The following is a 24,073-nucleotide window of genomic DNA, read 5'->3' as shown; positions in this document are numbered from 1 at the left end:
TCAGGTGATAAAACACAGTTTGAAGCAATAACTCAAGCTAAAAATAAAATACTTTTAGCCTTCCACTTTTTTTTAAAGGATCTGCTATTAAAGCTGATCTTTGCAGATCTTATCCAAATGAACTGACTCAAGGAATGGTAGGTTTTGAAATAAATTCCTATCTTTTCTTTCATTGACTGTGTCTATTCTATACAAGAGAAGAATCGAAATAAAACCCATAATACTTATACACCATAAAATTGTTGCATTTAAACTACATTACCTAAGAAAAATGAAAACATACTCATCCAGTCGCTAGGAGCCAGTTAACAAAATCTAATGCCCCCCCAGAATAAAGTTTAAAGTAGGAATTATAAACTTTACATTGTATGACATGAGGAGGTGTAGGAAACAGTAAGACTTGAAACTTTGGAAGCTAGTTTCCATGAAGTTTTAGGAAACTGCAGACTTACTAGACTGAGAAGAACAGATACAGTGAAATCATTTCAAGTTCAAAGATCACAGATGTTGCTACATGCTAACTGCTGGCCAGTTCAGCAGCTGTGGGCTAAAAACACATTTTCCAAGAACATATATTCAACTTTTCGAGCAGTGATAAAGTGAGGAGGGTTTCTACAAAGTTAGGGATTAAAGACATTGATTGATATAAAAAAGCTGAAGAGTTTAACAATGTTTAAAATCAAAGCTGATAGCCAGGTGCAGTGGCACACACCTCTAATTCTAGCACCAGGAAAGCAGAGGCAGGCAGAATTCTAGGAATTCCAGGCTATCCAGGGCTACACAGTGAGACTCTGTCGCAAAAAAAAAATCTGAGTACATAAAGAACACAAATGAAAACATTTAATATTTTACTTTCATTATCATGAAAGAGCTAATTAAAATACTGACATTATATTTTCCCTCATTAGCACTCCTGACGTTCATTCCTTTAGATATTATCCTATCAATAAATATCAGCTTAGCTAGAAATAGTATTTTTATACCGGCACAACAAGAGACTTCCCAAGACTGCATTTCAAAATTTTTTTTTTTTTGCACTGCTGGGGATGTAGCTCAGGGCCGCATGCATGATAACCACATGTTCTAACTCTGAGCTACACCCTGGCAGCTGAAAGAACTATCTTAAGTAATTCATTAACAACTTAAAACATCTAATGCTCACATTTTCTATTCCACACATCTGTGAGTTAGCCTTTTGGTTTGCTTGCTTTTAGAGCAGAGGTAGACTTAGCCCAAAATACATTTCTAGGGCAGACTATAGAAACAGTCAGTTTTCAAATTCCAGAATTGCTTTTTACAGCAACACTGTCATTCATTTTGTTAACAGCCCATTTGTGACACAGTCAAGACAGAGATATGCCATTTCCAAGTTCTGCTGGGGCAGGGGCAGACACTGTATAAAGCTAAAAATATTCACACCAAATCACAACGTAAAATTTAAACTTCTGCTGCCGCTGCCACTTTCTCTCTGTGACACCTTTCTAACATTGCATGATTTCACTCAAAATTTGGACTTTCAAACCAGAAAGTTAGGGTCAACCTTAAAAAGCCCAAAATAACTTACTAATTGTATCAACAAGCATCTTTTATTGAAGGACTGAAGGATTCAGAAGGCACGGAAGCACTGAAAAGCCATTCCAGAGCGCAGTAGCCTTTTTGGCTGGGCATAGTGGCACACATCTGGAATCTCAACACTTGGAAGGTAGAGGCAGGAGACCAAGAGCTCAGAGTCATCCTTGGCCACAAAGCCTGAGGCCAACCTGAACTGCTTGAAACCACACATCAAAAAGTAACCCCAAAAACAAACAAAACAATAACCTTTTTATGCCTAGAACCCACAATTTCCTTTTTGATGTTAGAAATGTCCACTTGTACAGTGGGAAAGTCCTCACTTGTCATCTTTCCCTTTGGTCTTCCTGTACACCATCTCCCGAAAGCTGGCCAGAATCTTGTTCTCCCTCTTCCGTCTTTCTTCCTGGTTAAAGGATGCAAGGGCTCTCTTCTCGTCTGCACTATAGATCTGGTTCTCTTTCCGCAGTCGCACGGCCTCCATTCGACGATGCCTAAAGACAATTTTAGTTTTTAATTAATTTCTTATTAATAATTCTTATACTATATCCTCATTAATCCTTTCTTAATATAGAATCTTCTATTTAAAAGGTGACAATAGAACCTGGAGATAGGTCATCAAATGATTATACATTTTATCTATCGATGGTCCCTTTTCCTTTAACTTATATCTAGTAGTGATGATCACCAATGTTTGTCAGCATAGTGGATATTATCATTAATTTCAGATTAAAGACAATTCTTTTTTGCTTATTTCTAATAAACTGACATGGGAAACTTATTAAATGTTTTAGATTATGTGCATTTTTTTGTTTTTGGGTTTTTGTGTGTTTTTTAAAAAGAGTTTCATTAAATAGCTCTGGCTAATATGGCTGACCTCAAATTCACACAGATCCACCTGCCTCTGCCTCTCCAGCACTGTAATATAAGGCATGTGCCACCATGCCCAGCCAGTAATAGTGGGTTTTGTCTTTGTGGAGTCCATAACAGGGCAGATGAAAGATTTCTCTTAGTTAGCCAAGTGTCACTGATAAAAGAAGAGAATGAAGTGAAAATCTATAACTGACGAGGGATCCTGTGGATACTTTAATATCCTTAGAATCCAGAAGGGTCATAAAGAAAACGGGATGCAGTCTAAGAGTTAGATCAGTAAAGTATAGAAGCAGAGGAAAACTATAATGTTGAATTCAAAGGGTCTGTTATTTAGAGAGAAAAATTAATGACCTTTTTTGTGCATATGTACCCAAGCCTACATAATTATTTCAAGAAACTTCTCTCAGAAAAACCAAGAAAGACTGGGTAACAAGAGGAGAGAATCATTTCAGGTTCGTGTAATGGTATCTCGGGATAAGATGGGAGAGTCAAGGAAATGGGAATATATTTAAGTTGTTTAGTGCAGTTACATGGAACAGAAAGATGCTATAATGAACACCTACATGCGTGTCTCTAGTCCATGGGTAGGATTTTCTCTTGGGTACCCTAGTATAGTGCTGCTTGGTTATAATGCACATGAGAATCCAACTTCCCAAGATAATGTCACATTGTTAATGGATATGCTACCACCAGTGTTTAAGAGGTCTTGTGGCACCACATTCTCTCAATATCTGCCACTGTCAAAACTTTGAATCTCTTCTTATTAAGTGGGTACAAAACAGTATTTCACCAAGGTCTTGATTTCCATTTCCAATAATCATGCACATCATTTAGTTTATATATAGGATACATGTATTCTTTTGATTGACCTTCTGTCATTTCCCCGTATTTCTTTTATAGGTGTTCATTTAAATATTCTCATTATCAGCACTTTATCAATTGTGTGTATTGCAAGAATCTTACCTGAGCTTGGAATTTTCACATTTTAATGTCTTTTGATGGACACAAGTTCTTACTTTTAGCCTAGGCAAACTTCTAGGTAGCACATGTTTTGTATTGCTTATAAAATACATTTTTATCTAAGAGGCACCCTCTCTGAAAGTATGTTATCTAGTGGCTACTTTTTATATATAGTGACTCAGTGTTCTATGTTCTTCTTTTAACATATAGATGACATTTTTCCTATTCCATTTCCTGAATACTTCTGCACAGATCTGGCATGCTCTCTCATACACACAAATTCCACACATGTAAAACTGTCCTTGGGCTCTGCATTTTATCCCACTGAATAATTAGGTTATTCCCTATGCTTCCTAAGGCCTGCAAGCTCCTTAATTCTCAGCTCTTGTAGGCCACATCTTATTTGCCTACTCTTCTTTAGAAGTAACATGGCTAATCTTGGCCTTTCAAACTAACAAATACATTTTAGAACATTTAGAGCATTTAGAACAGCTTTATTAAGTTTCATAAACTGCTGTGATTTTGTTTTAAATTTTATTGAATCTACAGATAAATTTGAGAAAACTGATTTTACAATATTGCTATTCTATCTTTGAACATGGTCTGTCTCTATAATTCTTCTTTAGTGTTTCTTTTTTATTATTCATCCATTCATTGGTTTTTCAGGACAAGGTTTCTCCTTGTAGCCCTGGCTGTCCTAGAACTCTCTGTAGATCAGGCTGACCTCAAACACAGAGACCTGCCTGCCTCTGCCAGAGAGCTAGAACTAAAAATCTGTACCACCACACCCAGCTAAACTTTTTAATTTTTTAAATGTGTATGAATGTTTTGTATATTTGAATGTATATCTATCTATACAGCACATATGTGAAGTGCCTGCAGAGGCCAGAAGAGGACTTCAGATCCCCTGGGACTGGAGTTAAAGCTGCTTGTGAGCTATCATATAGATGCTGGGAATTGAACCTGGGTTCTCTAAAAGAGTAGCCAGTGCTATTAACCACTAAGCAATGTCTACATTCTCTTAAGGATTCTTTATGTTTTATAGTTTTTCCTGTGGGGGTCTGGGGATCCTTTTGTTAAGATTTAGTGCTAAATTATTCATATTCTGATACTATATAATATACTTAAACTATAAATGTTTAATTATATTTCCTTATATATTATGCAGTTATACATTATTAGTTATATTGATGATATATTTAATAGTATTTTCTAGTTTCCTGTTGCTGAGATATAAAAACACAATTGGTTCTGTAATAACTTTATATGCAACCATTTGTTAACGCCCTGAAGAGTCTTTGGGACCTTTTATGTAAATAATCATCTCAATCAAAAAAAAATTGCTATGTTGAACCCTCCTTACTGATCCTTACATTTGTAGTGGATTGTCCTTACCATACTGTCATCCTCCAAAGTGATGCTGGTTTGCAGAAATCTAAGATTCTGGGGTACTTTAGAAAGAAGGGTCCACATATATTTGTCTCTGCTATCAATTCAAAATAGCAGTTTTAGTAGGTAGCTTGTAATCTTAAAGAAGCCACAGTTCCACATGAGTTCAGTACTGCTGCCCTTCCTCTCCCTGATTGGTCAAGTATTTTCTGTTTCTTCCATAGTCTTATTTCCTCATGCTGAACCTCACATCCTTCATGATCCCTAACTGTTACTCACTTCCAGAAATTCTGGTCCTCTGAGACCTGGAGGCAAACTCAAAAACCAACAAAGTTTATCTCATGGATTCCCATATTCTTCTATGATAGATGGCTGAACTTAACTATATTTTCCAGGGGGAAAATTATACCAAAATATGAATACAAAATAAAACTGGAGGGCTGGGGAGATGGCTCAGAAGTAAAGAACTGGCTGCTTTTCCAGAGTACCTGAGTTCAATTCCCAGCAACCACAAGATGGCTCACAACCACCTATAGTGAAGTCTGGTGCCTTCTTCTAGCATGCAGACAGAACACTGTATACATAATTAAAGTCATTATTTAAAAAAAAGTGTATACCACCACTGCCTGGTGGACCAGTTGTTTAAAATAAAACTGGAAACTAGTCTTTAAATTTGGAGATATTGTAAAGTTTGAGGCTAAGTTTTATACATAGTTAAATCTTATTTAAGTATGTTTTTCCTAATGAAACCAGTATTTGTGTGTGTGTGTGTGAGCATGTGTGTACGTGTATACTATTTTCCATTAGGAAATAGTCACTTAGTGAAAACATCACCAAAATATAATCCTAGTAGTAATAGAGAAGGAGAAGGAAAAGAGTTAATTATGGAAACTGATTCAATGCCCAGAAAATACCTGCTACCACTCATTACGTAACCCGAACATTCAAATGATGTGATCTCTTCACTCGTCAAGCCAATTTCTCCTCTTCGTGGGATTCGCTTTCCAGCTTTCACGTATTCAGCCATAGCTGCACCCTCACCAGGTAACAGAGCGTGGCCATAGCTACAAGGTAATTCAGAATTCACAAAAGACTCATTAAACTATCTCCATAGAAAAGGAGCGCACACGTCATTTTCCCTCAGATAGTAGTGAGCATAACAGTACTGAGCAGCTGTGTGCCTGATGTGAGTTACTTCATTTTTATTAGAGAACATTATACTGTACTACTAACCTAGAAATGTATAAATAATCAGGAAGAACAAATGAACCAATATTCACAAGTAAAAACTCACACCTTATAACTGTGGGTTAATTAATCAGGTATTACCATTATTGTTTGTCCTCAGAGCATTCTCGCTAAAAAACCCAAATAAATAATATATCGCAAAATAACTTGTAACAAATAATAAAATAATGCCATACAGGCCAGGCGATGGTGGCGCACGCCTTTAATCCCAGCACTCGGGAGGCAGAGGCAGGCGGATCTCTGTGAGTTTGAGACCAGCCTGGTCTACAAGAGCTAGTTCCAGGACAGGCTCCAAAGCCACAGAGAAACCCTGTCTCGAAAAACCAAAAAAAAAAAAAAATAATGCCATACGGTAAAAATTATCTTTTGCCTTTGATTAAAAGAGATTTTTTTAAAGCAGTTCAGTGATGGTTTCTTGTATTTCCTATTAAACTTGAAGCTTGTGACACAAAAGTAATCTCTGCACTTACAAAATTTATATAGTTATAAAGATAACTATACTACACTATAAGGGAAACACAAACAATATACTGCAGCATGGGCTGCAGAGGAGGCTCACAGTTAAGGTAGAGACATTTACCATCAAGTCTGCTGACCCAAGTTCAATCCCTGGTACCTATATGGTGGAGGAAAAGAACCGACCCCTAAAAGTTGTCCTCTGACTTCATGCTTTCCCCTCCCCCATAAAAAATGGGTAAACTGATAAAAACTTTAAAAATGGCATTGAACACGAGAAACAAGCAGTGCTGTGAGGACTAAAGATGGTAGAAGCTTTGGGATTCGCCATATGCTCCTTCTATTGGAAGGGGACTTTGAAGGACAGTTAAAGAGCTTGTTTTTATTTTGGAGAAACCAGGTCTCCTGTAGCCCAGACTGGCCTTGAGATCACAATGTAGCCTAGAATGTCCTTGAATTCCCAGATCTCCCTGCCTTGTCCTTCCAAATGCTGGGATCACAGGTATAAGCACCATACTGAGCTAAGAAAGTCCTTTAGATACTGCAAATACACTGCTACTGGCTGAACGCACAGTTCAGGGTCAGCCTGCTAACCTGGCATGACCATACTCAGTACTGCAGAAAACAAAGCAAATAGCCTACAATAAAGAGAACCACCAAACCCCACAATTGTACGCTTCTACTTACTTCAAAGGCTTATCATCTTGGGAAGCAAGTGTTTTGGGAGCCTCTGGGCCAATGAGATCTGATGGTTCTTCTGCCTCTGCATGAAAAATATTAAGAAGCACATTCACAACTTGACTAATCAGTTACTGTTTCATGTTTTGAGTTAGTCAACTGCAAGAACCTACTTGATCGATCCTTCCAAGGATTCTCTAGAAATTCTTCTTGGGACTCTTTGGAGCTTGAATCACTGGAGTCTTTTCTGTTCTTCTTAGACTTCTTTTTCTTAGATTTCTTCCTGCAAGGATTATAATACAAATTAAGTATTCTCATATTAAAAGGCATTCTCATGTTTTCTTTTCAATTCAGTTTTCTCAGTTAACCCAAGTAGTATTTTACTATCAACAAGAAATAACTAAAAGATTAACAAAATATATTTATCATGTAGAAAGTTAATGGAAATAAAATAACTTAAAAGTTAACTCTCAGGCCGGAGGTGATAGCTTATGTCTGTAATTGCTGCAAAAAAAAAATCTTTTTGTACACTGTAAAGAAGTGTCACTTTGATTGGTTTAATAAAAAGCTAAATGGCCAATAGCTAGGCAGGATTTTCAGGACAGAGAATACTGGGGAGAAGGTTGAGTCTCCAGTCAGACGTAAAGGAAGCAAAACCTGCAGGAAGAGAGGTAAAAGCCACGAGCCACATGGTACCACACAGATGAATAGAAATGGGTTAATTTAAGTTATAAAAAAAGCCTAAGCTATCAGCCGAGTTTTCATAATTAATAAAATGTCTCTGTGGTGTGATTTGGGGGCTGGTTGGTGGGACAAAAAAAGACTAACTACATGTATTCCTAGCACTTGGGAGCTAGAGGCAGGAAAATCAGGAGTTCAAACACATTCTATGATATCTAGTGAGCCTGAGGCCAGCCTGGGGTTTATAGACCCTTGTGTAAAAATAAAAGAAAAGAAAATAAACATCAGAGATTAAAGAGATGGTTCAGCAGTTACAAATGCTTGCTGCTCTTTCAGAGAACTAGAGTTCATATCCCAGCACATCAGGTAGTTCCAGGGGACCTGATGCCCTTTACTGTCCTCTCCAGGTACCTGTATAAACATCACACACACACACACACACACACACACACACACATATATATACACTTAAATGAAAATAAATCTTTAAAAAAACATAAAACAATCCCCAAAACAAAAAAAACCACAAAAACAAAACAAAATGCAAAAATAAAAAAAAATAACCGCCACAAAACAAAAACGAGTTCTCATCAATGTAAGCGTTAATAAAAGTTTTCAGTATAATGGGTTAAAATACAGCAAATACGTTTAAATAGCAGCATTCAAAGTAAACTCCCACACTGCTTTATAATCTCAGTGATATACTGACTCTTGACAAAGACCATTAGTGTTTGCTAATATGTCAAAAAGAGACAAGACATCTGTTGCCTACTGCTGGTGTTACATAGCACCACCTAGAAAGTATTCCTGGCCAAAGTTCCAATTTGAACCTTGCCCACCTCAAGATACCTTCCCCTTCTCTCTCCAGGAAATAGAGAAGACAGAAAAACATGCTAATTTACTCTGAATAACCAATTTGATTAGGGACATTAATTGTATTCTGATTTGAATAAACTACAGGAAAAAAAACTACAGGGAATTGACTATTAAATTTTTTTGTTTTCTCAAGACAGGGTTTCTCTGAATAGGACTGGCTGTCCTGGAACTCACTCTGTAGACCAGGCTGGCCTGGAACTCACTCTGTAGACCAGGCTAGCCTGGAACTCACAAAGATCAGCCTACATCTGCCTCCTGAGTGCTGGGATTAAAGGTGTGAGCCACCACTCCCCAATGACTGTTAACATTTTAAGCACAACAGAAATTACTATCTTTACTTTTCTTTAAACGAACACCTTTTAGAGAAAGGTACTAAATTATCAAATTATTTATGGAGGGAATGATAGCTCTCATTAGTACCAAAATGACTGGAGGGTGGTAGAGATTACCCATGAGAGGGTAATAGGTCAGACTGAGTGTGTGTGTGTGTGTGTGTGTGTATGTGTGTGTGTGTATATATATATGACCATTATACTATTTTACATAATTTTATCTACATTTCAAACTTTTCCATTAAAAAGAAAAGAAAAACTGACGTCCTCCGTTTTCTCTTTTTTTCTTTTTTCTTAGCTTTCTTTGCTCTTCTTTTTGTATCTTCATCTGAAAATTAAAGCACATTATTATTAAAAAGAATTTAAAGTTCAAAATCCCAATATTTTAACAGGTAAATATTCTATTGTAAATATTCATTAGTTGTTTCAGAGAAATTTATTCATTCTAACATTTATTGAAACTTGCCAGGAACTATACTAGGGGCAGGAATCAAAGAAATTAAAGCCATGGACCAGCAAGATGGCTCAATGGGTAAAATGCTTACTATCAAAACTGACTTGAATTTGAGCCCCAGAACTATGTGTGGAAGGAGAGACTTGATTCCTATAAGTTGTTCTCTGATATCCACACAACTTATAGGTATGTATGAATGCATAACACAAACAAACAATAAATAAATAAATGTAAAATATTAAAGTCCCCACTAAGTATTAATAATATAGGGAATCAATATTAATTTACTCATTGAGTTAATAGCATTGATTAAGTAGGAAAATGTCCTATTTCAAAGATATATATAGCCGGGCGATGGTGGCGCACACCTTTAATCCCAGCACTCGGGAGGCAGAGGCAGGTGGATCTCTGTGAGTTCGAGACCAGCCTGGTCTACAGAGCTAGTTCCAGGACAGGCTCCAAAGCCACAGAGAAACCCTGTCTCGAAAAAACCAAATATATATATTTAGTCAAGGAGAATGGCAACTTACTCTGAAGAGCTCATCAACTTCCCCTATTCCCATATTTTATGCAACTATATCAAAATGCTAAGAAAACTAATAATAAAGATGATGATTACCTTATTCCCTTTACTTCCCGAGAATTGTCAAAGTTTCATAGCGAGAAAAACAAAAGCAAAAAGGAACAACGCTGTGTATGTAGCAGAGGAAGAGAATGCTTTCCAGAATCTCAGTGGAATGGAGGAGAGATGGTAATGAAACAAGCAGAATCTGGGCTGACAGAGGAAAGCATGGAGGAGAACAAACTCTAACTGGTCTTAACAATAAAAACCTATATATTAGGGGGTGAAACTTGAGAGATCAGAGAAGCAGAGTGGCCAGTCACTAGAGAATTCTTACCTCTACCAATGCTCAGATTGAAGGGGCGACCATATCTCTACAAATCCTCAGACTGCTGCATCTCTATGAAACTTCAAAATGCATCTGTCTCTACGAATTCTGAATCCCTCCGACTGCATCCCCCCACCATATCTCACACTGCATCCTCACACTGCATCTCTGACTGAATCCTCAGACTGTATCTGAGACTGTATCTCTGACTGCATCCTCAGATTATACCCTCAGACTGCACCTCAGACTGCATCTCACACTGCATCCTCAGACTGCACCTCAGACTGCATCTCACACTGCATCCTCAGACTGCATTTCCGACTGCATCCTCAGACTGCACCCCTGACTGCATCCTCAGACTGTATCTCTGACTGCATCTCTGACTGCACCTGCAGACTACATCTCAGGTTGCATCCTCAGACTGCATCTCCAACTGCATCCTCAGACTGAGCTCCTGTCTCCTCCCACCTTATATTCCTCTCTGCCCATCCTTATAACTCCTGTCTCCTCCTCCTCAGTGCTGCGATTAAAGGCCTGTGATCACAAGTGCTGGGATCACCTTTGTGTGGCTATGTTTCTTGTTTAGACAGATTCAATCTCATGTAGTCCAGGAAGGCCTTGAACTCACGGAGATCTGTCTGCCTCTGTCCCCCGAGTGTTGGGATTAAAGGTGTGTGCCACCACTGCCTGGCCTCTATGGCTAACTAGTGGCTTAGCTCTGCACTCTGATTGATCTTTAGGTAAGCTTTAGTTGTTAGATGACAAACAAAATATCACTACAGCTTAGGGTGCATGGGGATACAGAGGAATCTTAAAAGCAGCCAGAAATGCACTGGCAAGATGACTCAGTTGATAAGATTGCTTATTGCTGGGCTTGAGGACCTGAGTTCAACCCCCAGGACCCACATGATGGAAGGAGAGAAATTTCTACTCCTCAAAGTTACTCTCTAACTTCTACACATATCCTGTGGTATGCATGTCCACATACACACATATGAACAAAATAAATGAAGAAAAATGTAATAAAAACCATGGCTGATTTGGGACAATAATTAAGGAATGGTTGACCTGGAAGTGGTGACTAGTTGTTTTTGAAATCTGTGTATCACAAACCTACTGCATGTCCACTGCTGCTCAGAGTAAGCCAAGGCAAAGCCGGGAGTGACTAGCTCAGAAGGCAGAGGCCTGCTGTACCAAGTGACACATACTTAAGTGCAGAAAATATAATCAGAAAACTAACATGGCTAGAATTACAGCTATAATTCAACAAATTTTTAAAAAGCTCAGGGGCTAGAGTGATGGCTTAGTAGTTAAGAGCCCTGGCAGCTCTTCCAGAGGACTGGGTTTGATTCCCAGCACTCACATGGTGGTCATAACGGTGACTCCAGTTCCGGGGGATCTGACAGCGGAGGAAATACACATGGTGCATAGACACGCTTGCAGACAAAACACTCCCGCACATAACATTTTGAACAATGAGAATGCAGTCCAGGGTTTGCAGAATGACACAGCTTTCTTACCACTGGAGTCTGTTTCGGATTCAGAGTCACTGTCACTGTCTTCAGAATATTTCTTATGTTTTCTTTTAGATGACTTTTTCTTTCTCTTTTTCTTGGATCTTTCTTTTGAATGACCAGATTTCCTTTTCTTCTTCTTTTCATCTGTTGTAAGTACAAATGAAAAATTAACTTCTACAGAAGTATTTCCAAACATCTTACTATATTGGAAATGATGAAAAGAAACAGCTGTTTTGTAGCCTGGGTAAAAGCAAGGTCCAATGTGCAATTATTTATAAACATACTTTTGAAATTTATGAATTAATTCCTTATTTTACAAAATTACCTTCTGAACTAGATGCTGAAGTAGTGCTTTTCTTTGGCTCTTCATCCTCTACTGGTGTATGTTCATCAGAGCTGAATTACAGAAAACGGTTGTAAGAAATATGTTCCATAGGGCATTAAAATAAGCACTTACAGTTTTTCAGCAACAGCGCTCATTGCCTAGGAACCTTTAAAGCTTGTAAAATTATTCTTATTATTAATGTTGCTTTTATCTTACTTGTGTGGGCATTCTGCCGACACATATGACTGTGCCTGGTGCCCACAGGGGCCAGAGAGAGCATCGGGTCCTCTAGAATTGGCTGTACAGAATTATTATTATATGGGTCTTGTGGCTCAAACTCAGGCTTGATAGCCTGTGCTCTTAACCACTGAACCACCTCTCTAGCGCCCAAAGACAAGCCATTTTTGTAAGAGTATATTCAAGAGTCTACCATCTCCTTAATAATAAAATAACTTATATTTATATAATGCTTCAGAGTTTACACAGTATGTTAAAAAAGCAGTGTGTAGCTGGGCAGTGGTGGTGCACACCTTTAATCCCAGCACTCAGGAAGCAAAAGCAGGCAGATCTCTGTGAGTTCAAGGCCAGCCTGGTCTACAGAGCGAGTTCCAGGACAGATTCCTGCCACACCAACTCCAGTGTCGTCTGTGTGACATGACATATGTCATTATGCCGGACGGGAGCTACATGTCCTATGGGACTAGGCTCCCTGGAGGTCAATGGCAGACGGCCCAGTATTAGCCACTGCTGAGGCATAGATGTGCAGGATATGGGCTTTGCAAATCTCTTTTATAATAATAATATCCTTTTTTTTCCTTTTTTTTTAAAATATTTTTTTATTTAGTATGTATACAATATTCTGTCTGCATGTGTGCCTGTGGGCCAGAAGAGGGCACCAGGCCTCATTACAGATGGTTGTGAGCCACCATGTGGTCGCTGGGAATTGAACTCAGGACCTTTGGAAGAGCAGGCAATGCTCTCAACCGATGAGCCATCTCTCCAGCCCCCAATAATGATAGTCTATGTATCTACAAGACAAGGATTGTCTCTTCACGAACAGCTCTGGGATAGGGAAGCACAGTATGGGAATGTATAAGACGACATACACGGGATGTATGATGAGCAAGGGAATAGATAAGGTATGGACAAAGAGGGTTATATTATACTCTGAACTTTCTGGATAGGCTTGCTAGATCCCAACCCCCATGGTGTCTGCTGCATAAGAAGGTACTAAAAAGTATATTTCAACAGGTGCAGAGAACTGATTGGGTATATTTGGTCACTAGATGAATAAAGCGTTAGGAAGAGGAAGGGCCATGATAGCGATAATGAGACAGAAACTTTCTATTCATAAGATGAAAGCACTTGCCTGAGGTTTACATTCCCAAGGACAAGATTTCCTCTTCTAAGGACGCTTTATGTCTAACACCTGTTCCTGATAATATACTTTTCTTAAATATAGCTGATGTGACTAAAAGAAGCTTTCCTACTGTGCCAACCAATGATACATGACCTTCTGATTTGTTCTTTGTTTGAATACTATATAATGAAAACATGAATTCAGTAAAATTGCAGCAGATCCCAACCACTCTCTTGTGTGTTGTGTCTGTCTGTCATTCACCGAACTTGCACCTTCCTGATTACCAAGACCTGCTTCTCCCACGGTCTGAGTGGCTCCCCACTCAGTCCGTGGCAGGTTCCAAAGCTACACAGAGAAACCCTATCTAAAAAAAGCAATGTGTAAGATTTATATTTACAGAAGAAATTCACAAGATAAAAGTTGAGAAATAGAAAACATAAGGAAAGATCAAGAAAAGGCAAACATGAAGATTAATGAAAGAGTTCATGATTTTATTATTGACTGTAGGAATCAAACCTAGGTCTCACTGATGCTAGGCATTTGCTCTATATCCAGGAGATATCATAGCTTCAGAATTTTATTCTAAGTAGGTAAAGGATATACACTGGAACAACTCCCATCTCCCCAGACCTTAACAGACTACAGAATTAGCAAAATAAATTCTGAAAGTAAGCTTTTTGTTTGGGGGTTTGAAAACATTTTTCACATTTAGCTTGTTTAGTACGTGTGTGAGTGTGTGTAGGTGTGCACGAGTGCACGCGTGCACATATGTGTACACTACTGTGGGGGTCTGAGAACAATTTTCAGGATTTGGTTATCTCCTTCTACCCATGTGGGTCCCGTGGATCTGATGAAGTTGTTGGAGTTGGCAGCTGAAACATATGGCTTTTGAGACAGGGTCTCTAGCTCATGCTGGGGTTTAACTCTGTGGCTAAGGATAGCCTTTCACTTTAGCACCCCCCCCTGCCTCTACCTCTTCAATCCTGAGATCATAAATCATGTACCACCATGCCTGGTGTATTTGGTGCTAGAGATTAAACCCAGGGTCTTAGGCATTCTAGACAAGCCCTCTACCAGCTGTTATCTGCACAGCAAGTAGAGTGTGCACTGCTCTTGAACAGCAGCTGAGCTTGACTCCCAGTACCCATGCTGGGGGTGGCTCAAAATCACCTAAAACTCGACTTCAAAGAAATCTGATATCCCTGGCCTCTGGGGGCACTAGCGCCTAGCTGTGCATACCCATGGAAATCCACACAATACATATAATTAAAAATAATAAAAATAGCAAGACATGGTGATACACATCTTTAATCCCAGCACTTGGAAGGCAGATGCAGGTGGATTTCTGTGAGTCTGAATCCAGTCTGGTCTACACAGTGAGTTTCAGGACAGCTGGGGGCCACATAGTGAGACCTTGTCAAAACTAGTAAATAAATCTAAACAAAAATTTTAATTCTTTGGGACAGGCTCTAAAAAATTAAAATGCTTTGATGGTACCCAAGGAAAGTTAAAATATTGTGTCATCCTTAAAGTTTGGAAGATCACATGATATAACTTGGATATTACTTATCAAAATATTTTTAGGGTTTCTTTTAATCCTCACTCAATGAGTTCAGGTATCTGTAAGAACAGGTTTCAGATAATATCGCTTTATCATCCTGACACAAATTAAAGGTTTCTTGTTAAGCACACTGTCTCAAAAAAATCCAAGAGTGGAGCTGAGTAGGGTAGCTCACACCCTTAATCCCCACAGCTGGATCTGAGTTCAAGGCCAGCCTGGTCTACAGAGTGAGTTCCAAGACAGTCAGGGCTACACAGAGAAACCTCTCACAAAACCAAAAATATAAATAAATAAAAAGGCCGGGCGGTGGTAGCACACACCTTTAATCCGAGCACTCGGGAGGCAGAGGCAGGCGGATCTCTGGGAGTTCGAGGCCAGCCTGGTCTACAAGAGCTAATTCCAGGACAGGCACCAAAGCTACAGAGAAACCCTGTCTCGAAAAACCAAAATAAATAAATAAATAAATAAATAATAAATAAATAAATAAATAAATAAATAAATAAATGAAATAAGCATGGGGGCCAGCAAGCTAAAGGTGCTTGTTGTCAAGCCTGAGGTCCTGAGTGCAATCCTTAGACTCCATACTGTAGAAGGAGAGAGCAACTCCACCTGTGTGCTAGGGCACACAGATACCCGCTTAGAAAATATTAACGTTTAAAAAGAAACTAAGCATCAACTAAAAAGTACTAGGCCTTCAGAGTATTAGATATAGAAAACGTTTATTTGAAATTGTCAAAGAACAAATTTAACTAATAAAAATGATGTCATCAGCACTAGGAAACATTTTTTTAAATAGCAGCATATTAATTTTAAAAATTCTTGGTGACCTTAATATAGACTTGAAACTCTGAAAATCTAAGAGGAAACCCTTTGAAATACGAACATACGGGATGAAGAGATGGCTCAGTGGTTTAGCACCTTGGCTGTTCTTTGCAGAGGACCCGAGCTCAGTTCCCAGCACCTACACGGCAGTTCACAACCATCTGTAATTCCAGTTTCAGGGGCTCTAATGCTCTCTTCTGCCCTCTGCAGGCCCAGGGTAGTATGCAGTACACTTATACACAATGTAGGCAAAACACTTATAAAATAAATATTTTTCAAAAAACATAGGTGTAAGTAAGAACTTTCTAAATAGGATACCAGTTGTTCACAAAATAAATCCCCAGATCAACAAATGGGGCCTTACAAGATTAAAACCTCTTACACAGCAAAAAAAAATTGAGTGAAGAAACAGCTTACAGAATGGGAGAAAACCTTACATCTGGCAGAGGAGGATAACAAGACTATGAGGAACCAAAAACATTAAACAAGAAACCAACACAATAAATGCACTCAGCCAGGTGGTGGGGGCACACCCCTTTAGTCCCAGCACTTGGGAGACAGAGGAAGGCTGATCTCTGTGAGTTCAAGGCCAGCTTGGTCTACAGAATAAGTTCCAGGACATCTGGGTCTACACAGAAAAACCCTGTCTCAAATAAACATACAAATAAAAAATAAATAAATAAATAAATAAAGACTAATGAAATGAACAGATGGTTCTCAAAAGACAAAATACAAATGGTCAATAAACACATACAAAAAAAATCAACCTCATTATCCATCAGTGAAATGTGGATGAAAACTACACTGAGAGTCCATCTTACCCCAGCCATTAAGAAAACAACTAAGAGCCTGGCAGTGGTGGTGCACACCTTTAATCCCAGCACTCGGGAGGCAGAGGCAGGCGGATCACTGGGAGTTCGAGGCCAGCCTGGTCTGTAGAGCCAGTTCCAGGCCAGGCTCCAAAGCTACACAGAGAAACCCTGTCTCAAAAAAAAAACCCAAAAAACAAAAAACAAAGAAAGAGAGAGAGAGAGAGGGAGGGAAGGAGGGAGAGAGAGAGAGAGAGAGAGAGAGAGAGAGAAAGAAAACAACTCAGTACAAATGCTGTTGAGGATGTAGACAACAGGGAGCCTTTATATACAATCAGTTGGAAAATAGACTGATCCAGCGTCTGTGGAAAGCAGTATGGAGGTTTCTCAAACAACAAGAACAACAAAAAAAAAATAGATCCTCCACAGAATCTAGCTCTACCACTCCTGGGCATCTGCCTGATCTGCCTGATCTGCCCAAAGGACTAGAGTCATCACATCACAGAGACACACACACACAATGTAAACTGCAGACTATTCACAGCAGCTCGGCCGTGGGACAAACCTACAGACAGACCTACAGATGTAGTGTATGTGCACAGTGGAAACATTTCCAGTCAAAAAGAAGAATGGAAGCGGGGCGGTGGTGGTGCACGCCTTTAATCCCAGCACTCGGGAGGCAGAGGCAGGTGGATCTCTGTGAGTTTGAGGCCAGCCTGGTCTACAAAGCTAGTTCCAGGACAGGAACCAAAAGCTGTGGAGAAACCCTGTCTCGAAAAATAAAAAAAATAAAAAAAAGAAGAATGGAGTTCCACCATGTACAGGAAAACAGGTGCAAAAGCCTATCATCCTGTTGAGCAAATGAGGTCAGTCCCAGAAATACAAATTTCATGTTTTATCTGATTTGTGGTTCCCAGATTCTATATAGTCCCATAAGATCATGTATGTATGTATAAAATGAAAGAAGAAATGAAAGTATTTAGGAGAACAGAAGGAAGCAAGGGGTGGGAATATGGCAATGGACAATGTTATATCTGTCTGAACGTTTTTTTAATTCAGGGGTCAGAGAGGTAGCTCAGTTGATCAAATGTTTGTCACATAAGCACAAGGACCTGAGTTCAGATTCTCAGCACCCACAGAAAAATGATGGGTGGGGTGGCATTCACCTGTAACTCTAACACTCAGAGGCAAAGACAGCAAGATTCCTAGGGCTTATTGGTCAACCAATCATGCTCACTGAATCAGCACCAGGTTCATTGAAAAACTCTGTCTCAAAAAACAAGGTGCTGGACTAACAAGATGCCTTAGCAGGTAAGAACACTTGATGCCAATCCTAACAACTTGAATTATATCTCCTATAGCCCTCACAGTGGAAGATAACCCAACTCCTGGAAGTTGTCCTCTGACCTCCACATGTGTTATGTGAGTACACCTAGAACACCCGTGCACGGACTGTGTGTGTGAGAGAGAGAGAATAAATCAATGTAAACTTAAAATATAAGGTAGAGAAGAGATCACAGAAGATATCTGACTTCAAATTCTGAACCCCGCACACAATCACTCACACACATGAATTTTCCAGGCTTTTGAGTGTCTACTTTCCCCAGCTCACTAGCCCACTTCCACTCTCAGGAGGACCTTCTTTCTTAGTAAATTACCTCTATTTTTATTACTTATGCTAATACCTAGCAGTCTGATGGTGGGTTAGTTGAAAAAAAAGAAAAATATTATAAATATATTATTTTTAATAACGAATCTGAGTAGGAAATTAATGATTCATGAGTTATAATTTCAAGATAGCAGTTAAGCAGGACATGGTGATCTATGCCAGGAATTCCAGCATTTAGGGGGTTAAGGCAGGAGGATTGCTGTGAGGCTGAGTTCTGCCTTGGTTATTACACTGTGGGTTCCAAACAGCCTGGATCACGGAATCAGACCATGTCTCAAATACAAAACAAAACAAAGCAACCTCCCCCCACACACACACAATGAATGTGCTAAAATCTACTAACTGTATCTGTAATCATTACCCATGTTCCATGTTTTTTTTTTAATATAAGGGGTAAAATAGTATAAATCATAAGAAAGCAAAAAAAATTTTGATAAGTACTTGAAGCTCTTCACTTAAAAATTTTGACAGTAGGGCTGGCGAGATGGATCAGTAGGTAAAGGCGCTTGCTGCTAAGCCTGACGACCTGAGTTCAATCCCTGGGACCCACATAGTGGAAGGAGAGAACCGACTCCTGCAAGTTGTCCTCTGACCTCCACCTGTGCACATACATACATGTGCAAATAAATAAAATGTAAGAAAATATAATTAAAAAAATTTTGCCTGCAGACCAGGATTTAAACAAATGCTATTAACATTTTAAAATTATATTTTTTTAACCTACTTACTCTGGTTCAGGATTCTTTGGAGAAAGTCCCCAAACTTCAGGAGCTCCCAATTCTCCAATTCTCTCTCTTTCACTTAATCTCCTAAAAGATATAAATATTTAAATTATAACTCAATGGATGAACTGTTTCCTAGACATACAATAAAACTCAACAGGAATCAAGTCTTCTAGTATTATGTTCCTCATATATCTTTTGAGACAGGATCTTACCGTGTTGACTAGGCTGGCCTTGAACTCCTGGGCTCAAGTGATCCAGCCTTCGAAATAGCTGAGGCTACAGAAACACCTGGATTTATGTATGATTGAAAAGTTAATAAAAACTTGATTTAAATATAAGCTCTGTAGGTAGGAGTCGATGCTCTGATAGTATCATAAACAGGTGTAAACTATAGAGTGCTTCAGTGGCAGTGGCAAAAATGGCAGTCAGACTGTCAAGGGCATCTCTTTTACTGAATGTGTGGCATAGCTTCTAAATGCCCATTTAACTGTAAAGTGTAACAGAAAGGTTTTGAGGGTGGAGGAGGTTGGTGTTTTGTTTTGTTTTGTTTTGTTTTGTTTTCCTTTGAGACGAGTTTCTCTGTGTAGCTTTGAAGTGTGTCCTGGAACTTGCTTTCTAAATCAGGTTGGCCTCAAACTCACAGAGATCCACCTGCCTCTGCCTCCCTAGTGCTGGGATTAAAGGTGTGCGCCGTCACCCCCGGCTAAGAAAGGTTTATATTTAAAAATAAATTCATTTGTTTACGTATATTTATAAAGTAGTGAAATCTTTTGATTTGGTCAAACTTTGCTTTCAGAAACCTAGGAATTAGTGAAGATAAAGATGAAATAAAAATAAAGGGAATTCTGGAGAGAAAGGAAAATTTTCTTTAACAAAAACTGTCCTCATGCTCCATAAGGCTTATGACCAGTTTTCCATCCAGATCCTTTTAGGGGAAGGAGTATGTTCTCTACTCTTGGGAGGACACCTTTTTTCATTTTGTGTATGTGGCTAATTCTGTTTTAATATTTACTACTACTCATAAACTTAAAATACAAACTCTGGGCGGGAGAGATGGCCCAATGAAGAGCACATATTGTTCTTGCAGAGGACTGGAGTTTGGTCCCCCGCATCCAAGACGGTTGATTCTCAGCTGCCTGTAACTCCAGCTCCAGGAGATCTGATGCTTCTGGCCTTCCAAGGCATCTACACTCATATATACATATCCATACACAGACGCACATTCCTACACAGAATTCAAAACATAATAAAAATAGCATCATGTATAGTGGTTGGTGCCTTCAGTCCCAGCACTTGGGAAGCAAAGTACGGCGGGTCTCTTTTTGTTGAGGCCAGCTTGGTCTATCTAAGTTCTAGAACAGCTGTATAGACAGACCTTGTCTAAACCACCCCCCCAAAAGAAATAATTATTCGAAGATAAAAAATAATTATTGGGGTGGAAGCCTGAATTTCTTAAAGTGTAGTAGCTTGCAACTTACAGTTTAAAAATTAATCATTATAGCACAAATATAATTGGCTTGATTTTCTTTTAACTTCTTTCATCATGGGAAAAACTTGGAGGTTTTTTTTAATTTGGTCAAAACTATAATTTAAAAGGGAATTCATCTCTTTGTAACTGCTAGGGGAAGAATGCCTACCCAACCACAAAGAACACAAAGCCTCATACCCGTTGCTCCTGTAATGTTTTAAAAGTTCTCATTTTTAAACACATGCTACAATGCCTAGTACTGAGCCTAAGACACAATGTTTAACAGACAGAATAAACTTCAAGTCATCTAAAAGTACAAATGCAAATTCCATCCAATGAATTATAACATTCCAGTAAACCCTCTCCACCTGTTTTTGAGACTGGATCTCATATAGCAGGGTCCAGCTAGTCTTCAACTCCTGATCCTTTCTCAAGTCATGGGATTAGAGACATGAGCTCACAAAACTCCTGGCTCACCGTTTGCTTTCCGGCCCACATACTCTGTGGGGACTACACCATGCTGAATAACTTAAATTGGATAATTAAGTCTCTAACAATTCAGAACTATCTTACTGTTTCCGTTTTCACGCATTTATGGAAGTTAGTAGAACCTTAAAAGCCTTGTTGCTAATTTCCCGCACCCCTTTCTGGTGAAGAAGAGAAGCTCAGAAAGGTCAACTGACTTGCCCAAAGCTACCTGCTTCATGGCAAACAAAATCTTCATCCTCAAGCAGAGTGGCTGTGAAGCCTGCCCTTTTTACTATTAGACTTTATGTCCTCCCCTCCTGGAAGGAAAAAAAAATATCACGAAAACATTTCTCAACAGTTAGAGAGTTTACTTGCCCCTAATGCCTGTAATGTTTTAAGTTTTATCCTTTTAAAACACATGGTAAAGGCCTAGTCCAGTGCCTAAGACATAATGCTTAACAAACATGATAAACTTCATAATATTAGCACTATGACTAATGCAGCAATAAATGCCTCTCTCTTAGGGTCTCACTCTCCCTCAGGCTGACCTTGAATTTATTCTGCAGTCCAGGCTACCTGCCCTCCATTCTGAATGCTGAGCCATCATGCCCAGCCTTTTTAACGTATTTTCTGAGATACGGTCTCGTGTATAGCAGGCTAGCCTTAAACTTGCTACGGAGATGAGGACGACAATGATCTAACTTCCTGCTGAGACTCATAGCTGTTGCAACCACAGGCTTTTTAAACCAAGAACTCCATTAGAGGAGATCTGATCTCAATACCTGCATTGCTTTTCATGGTCAAAAATGGCTGAGACCACTTCACAAAACTTTTCCTAATATAGCCTCATCCACAGTTTGGCAGAGTACTTTTCTTACATTCATCTAACCATCTTGCATAGAGGAAGGTTTCCTCCTACCCAATACAGATCCTTAATTAAAATCCTTACCAATTCCCAGCAAAACTTTCCCACTGACATCGTGTTATCGCAAGCTCGTCTGTTCCTTCATGCAACAAGCGATGGTTGTTGCATGCCTACCAAGAGGCAGGCACTACTAATTCTGTGAACAATAAAATAGAACCTCTACTTTTCACAAGTTCAATTTAGTGAAGAATAAAGAGAAGCTCACGGATAATGACACAACCAAAGAACTACAATAGAGCCGAGGCTCTTAGCGTTATCAGCCTGCAAAGACAGGAGGGGGGAAGTAGGTAGTGGGAAAACGGGGCACTTTATGAAGGAGTCTCGGGATGAATGAAAATTTAAGTTAGAAAAGGATAAATAAAAAGGTCGTGAGATGGACTGAAGAACAGGATGAAAAAGGTGCGAGGTGGGTGGGAAGCGAAATACAAACACAAACAATGAACGACTAGCCGGACTCAAAGGCGGGCGGACTCGTCCAAGAGAGGATGCGGCGATCTCACTCACTTCTGCCGCAGACTCTCCTCCCTCTCCTTGTCCAGCAGGCTTGGCCAGGGCTTGTCGCCCCCGTAGGGGCGCGAGTAACCGCCATAATAGGCAGACGAGGATGCAGAAGCAAAAGGGGCACTCCGCTGCGCAGAGGGCCGCTCTCGAGAACGCGATCGAGAGCGGGAGCGGTAAGACTGGTTTCGAGAGCTTTGGCTGAAGCCGCTCAGCGAATGGCTCAGACCATTCCGGTCACAGAGCTGAGAACAAGAGCGCGAGCGAGAGCGGCGACCCTGCGGGGAGCGGGAAGACTTGCTGGGCTCAGGGCTCCTCGACGAACTGCGCCATTTTCCCCCGGAGGCCTCCCTTTCAGGGCTACGTGAGCCCGACACAGGAGCCATGGTGGTGGAAGCTGAACCCGCCAAGGAGCGGGACAAGGGGGCGCTCTTGCGGCCCCCAAAGGGTCTAAGATGCCAAGCGTCCAAGAGCCCGCAGCGTTTAGCAAACCAGAAAAAAAGAAAAAACCCTTGGAAACAGTTCCGGGTACGTCGGTAAACCCCTTCCCCTGGACCCAAGCTCCTTGCAGCAAACAGGAAGGGATGGGTGTATTAGTATAAAGAAGCCGGTCGGGAAACTCGAGCCACGGACTCGTACAGTTCCTAGTGAGGCTTCAGAAATGTAAACCACGCGAACATTAATTCTTTGTTCGTTCTGGAACTCTAATACCTGGAGCAAAGTTACGATGAATGCTGTACATATTTCATTGAGTAGCTGTGTGAACAACACCAATTCTCAATGTGTTCCGTGTGCGGTTTTATTTGGTGTGAGCTTTTGTATCTGTGTATGTAATGTAACAGACACACGTACACACACCGCTCCTTTTTTTTTTCCTTTGAAATCTGTGGGCACTGGAGAGAGGGCTAAGTGGTTAAGAGCACTGACTTCTCTTCCAGAAGACCCGGGTTCAATTCCCAGCACCCATATGGCGGCTCACAAACTGTAGTTTCAGTTCCAGGGGACCCGGCACCCTCACACAGACATACATGCAGGCAAAACATCAATGTACATAAAAGAAAAATAAATAAATTATCCTGGGCAGTGATGGCATAGGCCTTTAATCCCAGAAATCGGGAGGTGAGGTAGGAGGATCTCTGTGAGTTTGAGGCCAGCCTGATCCACAAAGCGAGTTCCAGGACAGCCAGTTCTCCGTTCCACAGAGAAACCCTGTCTCGGAAAAAAAAAAATCCATGTATGTATACACACACACACACACACACACACACACACACACGGCTCCTTTTTTCTTTTGAAATCCCAAACCAAAAAAAAAAAAATCGCTGTTTTTTTTTAAAGCTTTGATCTAAGACCCTTGTCTTTCGGTTTTCTTAGAAGACATACATTCTGATAACTCAGTCTGTTGCACTCCGATTAAATAAACAGCCCAGAGGAAAATCTTAGAACTTAGCCCCCAGCCACCCTTCTCTACCAGTGTCTCCACAAAACGAATTTGTTCAGCCCCCTAAACTACTCCGTCA

General features: G+C 39.9%; 1 protein-coding gene across 1 annotated transcript; it reads right to left on the bottom strand.

Annotated features, from left to right (window-relative positions):
• Positions 1-1,888: 1,888 nt before the first annotated feature.
• On the bottom strand, positions 1,889-22,963 carry LOC121444705 (NF-kappa-B-activating protein-like). Its single transcript, XM_041646609.1, has 9 exons — positions 22,560-22,963; positions 19,198-19,278; positions 12,249-12,319; positions 11,927-12,067; positions 9,327-9,390; positions 7,347-7,456; positions 7,183-7,258; positions 5,706-5,855; positions 1,889-2,063 (listed from the first exon to the last, which is right to left on the bottom strand). The coding sequence occupies exons 1-9, from the start codon at positions 22,937-22,939 to the stop codon at positions 1,889-1,891; spliced, it is 1,248 nt and encodes a 415-aa protein (XP_041502543.1). The 5' UTR covers positions 22,940-22,963.
• Between the last annotated feature and the right edge of the window lie 1,110 nt (positions 22,964-24,073).

This window comes from Microtus oregoni, unplaced genomic scaffold (genome assembly GCF_018167655.1).
Source record: "Microtus oregoni isolate MIOR12 unplaced genomic scaffold, Mior012 000138F_ref0000102, whole genome shotgun sequence".
Lineage (NCBI taxonomy): Eukaryota > Metazoa > Chordata > Mammalia > Rodentia > Cricetidae > Microtus > Microtus oregoni.
The sequence above is the reverse complement of the archived record's forward strand: the minus strand, read 5'-3'. Positions and strand labels throughout refer to the sequence as shown.